Raw genomic sequence first — 10144 nt, forward strand, 5'->3', positions numbered from 1 at the left:
GTCGCTCCACTTGTTGTAAACTTCGGCTAGAATTACAAAAAGATAAATTGAAAACAAAAATAGAGAAAAATTGCAATTAAAAAATCAACTAAAAAAATTATTTAAAAATTGTATTTTGAAAACGTATAATCTAAGACTATTACTTAATTATTTTTCCATTTTTTAATGTTTTTAATATTTTTTAATTAAATTTTATATATCTAGGGTATAAGGGTCATTTTACCTATTAAATGAAACATTTTGGTCATTCTATCAAAACTTTCCTTCTTTATCACAATTTTTTTTTTTTGGTTTGTTTTTAAAACATATTATAAACAAAAATAAAATTTAATTATATATGGAAATAAAATTTCGGTTGTATAGGGTTTTTCGAGTTTTTGGTGGTGCTGGCAAATAATTGGTTATTGTGACTTTAATCGTTTTAAAATATAAAGTAAGTTTTAAAATATGCAATTAATATATGTTTTTTGTATGGTTTAAAACTAATAAGATGTAAATAATGAAGAATATATTAAAACTAAATATATTTATAAAACCAAATTTATGATAAACATGGTCAAACGGCTCATAATTTGTATGTTAAATTAAAAAACATCTTCTAGATAAAAGGAAAAATCTACATTTGTATTTGTGCATTAAATGAAAAAGGGAAATAATATGAAAAGCTTCTTTGCAAACAATAGAGTGCATTAACAACTTGTATATTTTTTTTATTAGAGTTTTGGATAAATAATTAATATTTCAATAATAATAATGTTTTCATTCAAAAATGATAATATTTAAGTTGAAGATGAGATGAAGAGGAGAGAATCACGATGAGATGGAGTCGGTGATTAGGGTTAGGGTGAGGATTAGGGTTAGGGTTAGGGTGAGGATAATATTTAAGTTAAAATTTCGGTTGTATAGGGTTTTTCGAGTTTTTGGTGGTGCTGGCAAATAATTAGTTATTGTGACTTTAATCGTTTTAAAATATAAAGTAAGTTTTAAAATATGCAATTAATATACATAAAACCAGTGAGAAATGATTACATATAATCAAAATTCAAATACAAAACATAAGAAATATATATACAAGAAGCTGTAACCTGAGTTTATTTCCAGCACGATGGATCATAGTACGCAAAACACCATCATCAACATGTGTAGATATGCTGTTGTCAAGTCTATTTGGGAATAACATAAAGGGTCCATGGCAAATTTGCTAAACATGGTGCAACAAGCCGCAACTTGATTAGAGACTTTATATCAAGCATCGAAAACACCTAAATCATAAAACATGGAAACTATACCAAGAGATCCATTAATAAAAGGAAGGAAACAAAGATCGATGTCAGTGAACGAAGCACCGGATCTGGGCACAGCCCAGTAAAACACTGGTCTTGATCCCAATTTTCTTTAATAAATAGTACACATAGATATAAATCTCCAAATTATAAAAATATATGTTTTTTATTAAAGTTGTTAAGAAATGTTTACTTCTCCTTAAGTACGGTCGTGTTGTTACCTTAATTGTGAGGTCTTGAGGGAAGAACCATGAGACGGAATTGTAGAGTGAGTCGCTTACGAAAGCACCGTTTAGCGGATTCAAGAAGAAGTGAGACACATTGAAGAGTGCGGTCAATGAGTTGATCATGAGCAGAGTCATCATCACTAGATGTGGAGAGAGTCATGAAGCACTCGGTCAAAGGAGGAGCTATTGGAGAACAACGGAGAATCAGGTAACAAAAGGAAGGAGAGGATTGTGGATTAGAAGTGGCGCGGGCTGGAGTGTGAAGCAAGAGAGAGTGAGTTAGGGGTTTGCATTTAGTAATATATTTAAATATAATTTTAAATATAGTTTAAATATTTTAAATATTTTAAATGTATACAAAATATTATTTCTACTAACGTCTTTGTTATGTGTTTTAAAAATAATTAAAATAAATATCAATAAAAATTTATCTTTAATATTTAATGATTTTAAATTATTGAAATATTTTAAAAACTTGTCAATATATCTAAAATGAATTATCTCTGCTACTATAATCTTAATATCATATAATAAATTTTAACCTCAATATTTTATTTTTTTTAAGAATATAGTCATAAACCTTTTAAAAAGTAACATATTTTTTTGAAATATATTTTTGTCAAGGTAGACTAACTTTTTGAAAATGTAAAACATTATAAATGCTAAATAAATACGCGTGTTTTATTTACAGTATATAAATTTTTTAATTATGAGAAATAATTTAAGAATGAAATATTCTCTTATATTTTTATAATATTTGGATAAATTTTTTATTCTAAACTTAAAAAAATATAAAATAATAAAAATAATAAATAAATTTAGTTGCTTTTTTATTAACTTGTGTGTTGGAGAAGAAATAGAAAATAAAAATAAAAAATAAAATAAAAGAGCTTTCGTGATACCACACCAATTCTCTCATTGATATCAACACAATCTCACTGCTGGAACTCCTGACACATTTCTGTCAGGAAAAAATAATCATCACCTGACATCCCTACAAACATGGGAAATTGTGTTTGATAAACCTAGCAAAAGACAGTGTCTCAACAAGGTTATCGTCCACGCAGTAACGTTCCATAGCTGATTACCCAAATATGAAAAATACTATAACCAGATACCTAATTAGACTTTCATTTTACGTTATGCAGCGCAAATACTCTAAATTTTATTAAGAAAAAAAGATATAGAAATATATGTTATTAGTGACAATCATATATATTTTTATTTAATTAAGATTGTTTATGTAATTCGTGAACGCAACACATAAGAAAATGACTTCTCAAATAATATCATAGAGATTGATTCGTAAATATTTTTAGAGTTAACAACAATCAAAAATCCTTTTTTTTTCTCAAAAACAATCACAAATGTTTTCATAGAATGGGCATAATGTATGCTTATGAATACTTATTTTATATGATTGAATTGAAGAGAACTGATGTCAACATTAAGTTTTTGGATGGAGTCAGGCCGTACAACTTCCTGGGATACTAACTTCTTCAACATATCAATTAGCTGATCAAAGTCGTCTTGTGTCCTGATGAGACTTAATCGAACCAAACGTTCCTCTGATCCAAATACTTTTCCTTCACGTCCTTTTATCTTTGCCGCACTAAATATCTCATAGCAGTTTGCATCTTCTAATCTTTCACACTTCACCCACGCATAAGCTTTCAAATGAAAAACAACAAAAAACAAGTTATGAATTTTAGATAGTACCAAAGCAAGGTCTCACTTTCTTGCAAATAAAAAAACTCTACTTACAAGGAGTAAAGTCTCTGCGTTTCTTGAAATAGTTGCAGTATTCAGGCTCTATAGTCTCGAGCGAGAAACGCATGGACATCGAAAAGATCTTGTTTAATATCTCCCACCTCTTCTTCATTGTTTCATAACCAAAGTGGAATATCCCCTCGCCTCCATCACCAACTACTACTTTGAGCAACTGCAGAACACGAAGCTGTGTGTCTCTTGAAACTCCCATACTACTTAGAGTTAAATACCTTTTCATTCTTTCATAAACAGCTTCGTCCTTTACCAATGCCCATCTGAAACAATCGAATTGTTATGACCAATCCATATCTCTGTACTCGAGGACTAAAACAAGAGGGCAGAAAGTAAATCACCCGAATCTTGAGCCAGCATGACCAGTAGTCTTTGTGAGACTGAACAAGCTCACATCTTCATCAGCCGGATGTGTAATAGGTGTGAAATGAGGCCAGTAGTACGCGTAATCATGAATGCTTTTGATATTGGGACCTTCAAGAACCGCTCTTTTCAGCTTCCCATCTGGATTATTAGGAGAAGTCACTATCTCTATTACTCGTGTCGTATTATCATTGTGCTCACTCTTCTTCCACGCAGACGCGTCTCCTTCAAACCTAAGATTTGCATAATTAAAGAACTCAGTTTGTTCTTTGTAGACCTACACACATAAAGACTGATCAGAACCATTACATAAGTTAGTTTCTTACATGCATAAAGCCAAGAACAGAGCATTTTTTTTTCTTACATTGTAGTATGGAATAGCAGACACAAGTCTTGAAGGAGATGCTGCGTTTGTCTGGGATAAGGCATGAACAGAGGCTGCAATCAACTGCGTGGCTCCTGTTCCAAAGATTACGAATCTGTTATCAGTAACTGCGTTTCCAACTACGTTATGCAGCTTCCTAATGATCCTCTCGAGCTCTGCTGACACATATGAGCCATCTTCGTAAAAATGGTAACTCATCCTGTGCCATCCGGACTCAACAACCGCACTTCCTTCTGCGTTTTGCATCCAGAACGGCTCCAAGAACAAAGGGTCTCCTCTTCAAATAAATCCACAACAAAAAAAGAAGCAAAAATACAAACTCAATCCAAAGTTTTATAATGATCTAAAAAGAGAACTAATAAAAAGTTGTTGCGTACGAGTTAGCAGCAGCATGACAATCTGGGAGAAGAAAGGAACAGTCTTTTCCTGTGTAGCAGTTGTTGCACTCACAAGGAGGTTTATTGCCGTCAAGGATACCTAAACCGTCTAAGTAAGCTCTGCCGTGGCCTGAGCATGAAACAGAGGCTACGTCCTCTGCCTCCTTGGCGGCTCTATTAGTCCATGACGGATTCCATGTGGTTGAGTTATTATAAAGAACATGAATGATCAATACGAGATTCAAGATGATCGACGCTGCAACGAGTAGCATCTTCTTGTGCATCATCTTTTACTTGATCTGTAGGAAACTAAAGAGTGGACTTTTATCGTGCTTGCTCATGTGTAAAGAGAAGGAATTCAGGATTATTTTATTGAAATCTCTGACGATGTATTGAATAAGACCGCTCAACTTGTTGACCAAACCCATATATCTCATAGACTTTTCAAAACGGGTATAGGCTTCGTCTTCGCTTAAATAATATGAGTTACTATTTTACCAACATAATTGATTGGTAACTTTTTTTCAATATATAAATTATAGTACGTATTATTTAAAAAATATATAATAAAATCAAGTATACAGTTAATAAAAATATTCAGAGAAAAATAAATATATTAACTTAAAAATTAACTACAGATATTCAAATATACACACATACACACACACACACATATATATATATATATATATATATATATATATATATAAATCTTCCATATATATAAAATAATTTATGTACATAATAGTTACCAAACAAAATTAACAATTAAAAATATAAAAATAAATCTTTAGCTAACAAGTACATAGCTATATTAAAAGATTGAATATATTGTACAAATTAATAAAGCTAAACGTACTAAATTATATGATCACTAGGGCAAAACCCGCCTCACGGGTGGGTATGCAAGTGAAAAGCAATATAAAAATATTTTAAATTCTGAGACATATTTAAAATATTTAGTTTACTCTTAAACTAATGTTAACATTTACAAATTATTTTTGTTACTTTTTTACAAATCATAGACTTAAAAAGAAATTTTACTTTTAATCATGTAACTATTTTATATTTAATACTTCTTAATTATAATAATAAATAAACAAAATTATTCGAAATTATGATTGAATTTCAGCACATAAAATATGAATTATTCTTTTCTTATACATTTTCTTTTGAATTTACTGTTAATATACTTTTTTAAAAAATTCTATTGATTTTACTATTATGAGAGAGAACCTTAACTATAATATGCTTTATTGTGAGTAGTGGAGAGAATTCATATATTTTATTATAATATGCTTTTCTAAAAAAATATGCTTTTCTAAAAAAATACCATTCTTCATGTTTTATGAAAGTAGTAAAATAGATACATGTAATAAGTAGTGAGTTTGTAGATTTATAGCCTTCTCTAACATGTTCTCACAACCTTTTTCTTCGGTGAGATTATAGTCTTTTGTTAGAATTTAATTTGGTTGATGTCTGTAAATTTTCATGAAAATAATCAATGTTCATATTGTTTTTGGTAAATAAGTTTTCTATATTTACAATTTTTCCAATTCAAATATACAATAAATGACTATTTTCTGAATTTATTAACAAATGAGTGATTACATACAAATTATTTAAATAGTCTTTTTATTTTTATATATTATTGATGAATCAGATAATTTTAATATTAACTGGAATATACTATTCAAATTTAAATTTTTTTAACTTTTTAAGTTAGATATAAGGTAATAATATACGTTTCTGATATTTGATATGAGAATAATAACAAGAATTTATCTACAAAGTTTGGTGTAACTAAACTTTTTTTTTGTTCGAGTGTGTAATTGAACTATTTTATTACCGTATAAAGTAATTGTTAGATTGATCTAAAGAATTTATAGTATAACATATAATGTCAGAAAAATATAAAATATAAACATAAGAAATAGTATCTTCTACGGAGTATTATGATCTTCAAGTAAACTATTAGATGTTGTTTTTCTTCTATTTTTAAAGTATCATTCGATGAGTTGAGTACATTCTTTCCATTAGAAGAAACCTGTGATCTAGGTCAGTGATCTCACATGACTTGGTTGGTCAATATGTCCTCCAGACCCTCCATGCTTGAATATAGGCAGGCGAGTCTCCCCTGAACGTGGAGTCAAGTAACCCTACATACCATCACTGCAAGCAGTTCCAAGAACATCATGAAACAGATTGGGGAGACTTTAAGAGTTGCAAGTATAAAATCAAACTTACCAGCTGACTTAATACTCATCCACTATGAAGTGAAAAATATGAGAAAGTTTTGTTTCTTTTAAATTATGAACCTTAGCTCCTGTCTGACGGTGCTATGAAGAGCATGTCACAAAAACCGCCGGTTATACACTTCTTTTCATCGTGCAGAAATAAAGAAAAACACTTGAAAGACAATCATTTAAGAAAACAGAGCCTGATCTAAAGGTAATTACTAAAACATTAGAATGACGTGTTGGCACCTTTATATTTTTATTTACTCTTAGTATTTTCATTTCATCAACAGTTGCTATTAGCTCTCCATGTCTGAAACTGTATAAGAAGCTTCAACGGCGTCTCTCCTCGATCATTATCCTGTAAAGCTAATCTTTCTCTCAGATATACACAAAACCAACAAAGTAAGGCTCGGGAAGACACATCTTAACAAACAGTACTGCGGAAGGTAAATGCAGACCTTTTTATGTCCCAAATTTGTGAAGGCTTGTTCTCAAATTAATAGCAATGCTTCCAAAAATATTGATGAAGCTCCGATGACACAATCTCCCATGGTTAAAGAACGGATACAACAATCATCTAAAGCCGTAAACCTGGTGAAATCACCTCAGGCTATCATGTGAAATTAAAGCCTCCGAAATCTGCAAGAAAAGAACCCATCCAAGTATATAACCTAGAGGGGCTATGTGAGGAAATTGCAAGAGATACAAACAAAAACACAATCTTGCAGCATCACAATCAACAAACGATTGGTAGTCTTGTAATCTATAATGATGCAGCTGTTTTAAATAAGCGGGTGTGGACCATTATTGTAATTTTAGACGTCAAACTGTAGATAAAACATAAGACAAAGGGTCAAACCTAACTTGAAGAAAAGATAAGCATGGAGATAACATTGACAGTGCTGAATTTCAAGCTATCTAGATGATCACGTGATGTAAAGTTATTCAAGCACTATTATCTTTAACAACAATTTGTTCCAGATATGTAAATCATATAGAATGCATCAGGAGACTACTTATGTACCATACCGTGTTCCCGATAAAATCTTGTGCACCAGGTGCTTGCAATCAGAATTGATAAGCATCACGCCCTTCACTCTGTCAAACAATAACTCAGAGTGAGATTCAAGTCCTAACATTGCTTTATTCTTAAAAAGTGAGTATAGTAACTTTAGACAAAAACACACATGTAACTGTAGGCATCATCTTCGTTATCGTCGTCGCTGGATTTGGGATTGAAGAACCATCGGAGACTCTTAGGAAGAGGGGCGGTGGAAGAAAGCGGAGAACGGCGAAAAGATTGTTGCGTCTTCATTTGTTTGAGGGAAGAGCATGGCTTGAGGAAATGGAATCGTCTGAAGGAGGAGGAGGTGAAGGTGAATGAAAGAGGATATGAGATTTAAAGTGAGTCTTCTAAGCCGGTGGACATTCACGGTGGCTGCCATCATAGTTTCAAAATAGCTCATTCAATACAGAAGAACATTGTTTGGCGATGGAGATTGAAGGTGAGTACGAACCCTAATTTCGGCGTCGAGCTGATGAAGACAAAAGGGACCTCTGCTATTGGGTTGACGAAGAAAGCCCATATACTGAAGGCGTTTTAATGTGTGACACGTGTCAGCCTGAGGTATGTCGACTTATCTATGTGTCATCTGACGTGTCCTTATGAGAAGAGAACAAACTGTTCTTTATATAAATAGAGTTTAAGCCGTATGTGACACGTGTCAGACTGAGGTATGTCGACTTATCTATGTGTCATCTGACGTGTCCTTATGAGAAGAGAACAAACTGTTCTTTATATAAATAGATAGATAGATGTGTTCTGTAAATTGTTGAATTTGTTAAAAAATACAAAATAGACGAAGAAAACCCAATTTTTTTTTAACTAAAGTCTTAATACATGAGAATTTTGTTGATTTAGCATTTGAGTTATCACTTTTATAATCATAACCTAAAATTGCAACTCAACAATATCAATCACAACTCACACACAACTTCAAAAATTCAAAACTAATTCATCATTAGTAACATTTTTGAGTTATATCAATAACAAGTTATATCATAACAATAATAAGCGAACTTTTGATATTAACAGGTGATGGATCATAAAATCCACTCATAAATGGATCATAAAATCCACTCAGAAATAGGGTTAGGGTTTCCGGTTGATTGCATTGTAAAGAAGCCTTCAATAGGTCCCTTGATCTCCATTCCGCATTGGTTATCTTATGTCCTTGCAACGAGGAGTTTCTTCAACTTCGAGCCATATTAAAGTGCGTTGTGTTTTCGAGATCAGAGATCTCCAATCCTTGTCCAATGAGAAAGATTCTAAGGGTTAGCCACTGATGAGATAAAATATATTATGGTTGTGCCTTTAGCAAGGCTGCCTACATACCTTTATCGAGATCAAGCCAAACATAGTTCTTAGGTAATATCTTGTGTGTGTGGTATAAGGTGTGATTTTCCTAGATAGCTTCTTGTTTAGCTAGTCATCTTGGTCTCTCTTCTTGCTAGAAATCTATAAGGTCTCTTCTTCAGATAGGGGATTAGGTCTCTCCTATAGTTAGAAAGCTAAGAAAGAGGTATCTTCTTTAGATAGGAGATTAGGTCTTTCATATAGCTATGCAGCTAGGAGAGTGATCCATTCTTGAGATAGGCGACCATGTCTCTTCTTTAGATAGCTAGGCACCTAGGAGAGAGGTCTCTTCTTGAGATATACAATTAGGTTTCCAGCTCCCCAAGTCGTGTCTGTATCGTCAGCTCTCCAGGCCAGTAAGGCAGCTAGAAGATTTGGCAGTTAGGCGATTTAGCAGCTAGGACTAAGGCAGCTACGCATCAGCAGCTTGGTAATTTGGCGATTTGGCATCTAGGAAGCAAGGCAGCTATGCAATTTGACAGTTAGACAACAAGGCAGCTAGAAAATTGGGCAGCTTAACAGCTTGAGAGCTAGATAGATTGACAGTCAGACATCTATGAGATATGCAGCTAGTAGTTTTTTTTTAACATTGGTTAATTATGCTATTACAAACTATGGGAAATGTTACAGAGCCAATACTACAGCCGACAATTCTAACTGCATTATAAGGATTTTCGTCTGACTACATCACCTGAGCCGTCCTATGAGATCCATTCTTGACGATATTCCTTGCGCCATGCCGAAGATCTTTTGTAAACTTTTTCTCCAGTATTCTGCATAATTCGCCTTTTCCATGAATTGAAATCCAAACCTCCTGGTGTAGAAGTATTAATGAATCCTTAGTCAAACCACTGAACCAAGGGGACTTCCACGTGCAGCTAGTAGCTAAATGATAGAAAGTACAAATATTGAATAAACAAAGATATGAATAATGAATTAATGACTTTCCTTTGTTGATGAATACGTGGATCTTGTGTTGAATTAGATGACGAATGTGTGGAATCTTTTTCATATATTTCTTCTCTTCTCCTTTCATATCTTGTAAAGCCTTTTTTAGCTAGGCAGCACTTC

At 32.4% G+C, this 10144-nt stretch overlaps 1 protein-coding gene across 1 annotated transcript; it reads right to left on the reverse strand.

The window, feature by feature from the left end:
* Nucleotides 1-2782: 2782 nt before the first annotated feature.
* Nucleotides 2783-4804, reverse strand: LOC106392433 (tryptophan aminotransferase-related protein 3-like). The gene is made up of 5 exons (XM_013833248.3): nucleotides 4418-4804; nucleotides 4020-4317; nucleotides 3634-3932; nucleotides 3275-3555; nucleotides 2783-3180 (listed from the first exon to the last, which is right to left on the reverse strand). The coding sequence occupies exons 1-5, from the start codon at nucleotides 4702-4704 to the stop codon at nucleotides 2918-2920; spliced, it is 1428 nt and encodes a 475-aa protein (XP_013688702.2). The 5' UTR covers nucleotides 4705-4804; the 3' UTR covers nucleotides 2783-2917.
* Nucleotides 4805-10144: the final 5340 nt, after the last annotated feature.

The sequence above is a fragment of the Brassica napus genome, chromosome C6 (assembly GCF_020379485.1).
Source record: "Brassica napus cultivar Da-Ae chromosome C6, Da-Ae, whole genome shotgun sequence".
NCBI lineage: Eukaryota > Viridiplantae > Streptophyta > Magnoliopsida > Brassicales > Brassicaceae > Brassica > Brassica napus.

Excerpts from the sequence above, each read along its gene's own strand:
- LOC106392433 (XM_013833248.3), bottom strand. The coding sequence starts at position 4,704 with ATGATGCACAAGAAGATGCTACTCGTTGCAGCGTCGATCATCTTGAAT. Across the intron at positions 3,933-4,019 it reads CTGCTATTCCATACTACAAT|GTCTACAAAGAACAAACTGA; the intron begins GTAAGAAAAAAA and ends TTATGTGTGTAG. Across the intron at positions 3,181-3,274 it reads ACGCAGAGACTTTACTCCTT|CTTATGCGTGGGTGAAGTGT; the intron begins GTAAGTAGAGTT and ends TTCATTTGAAAG.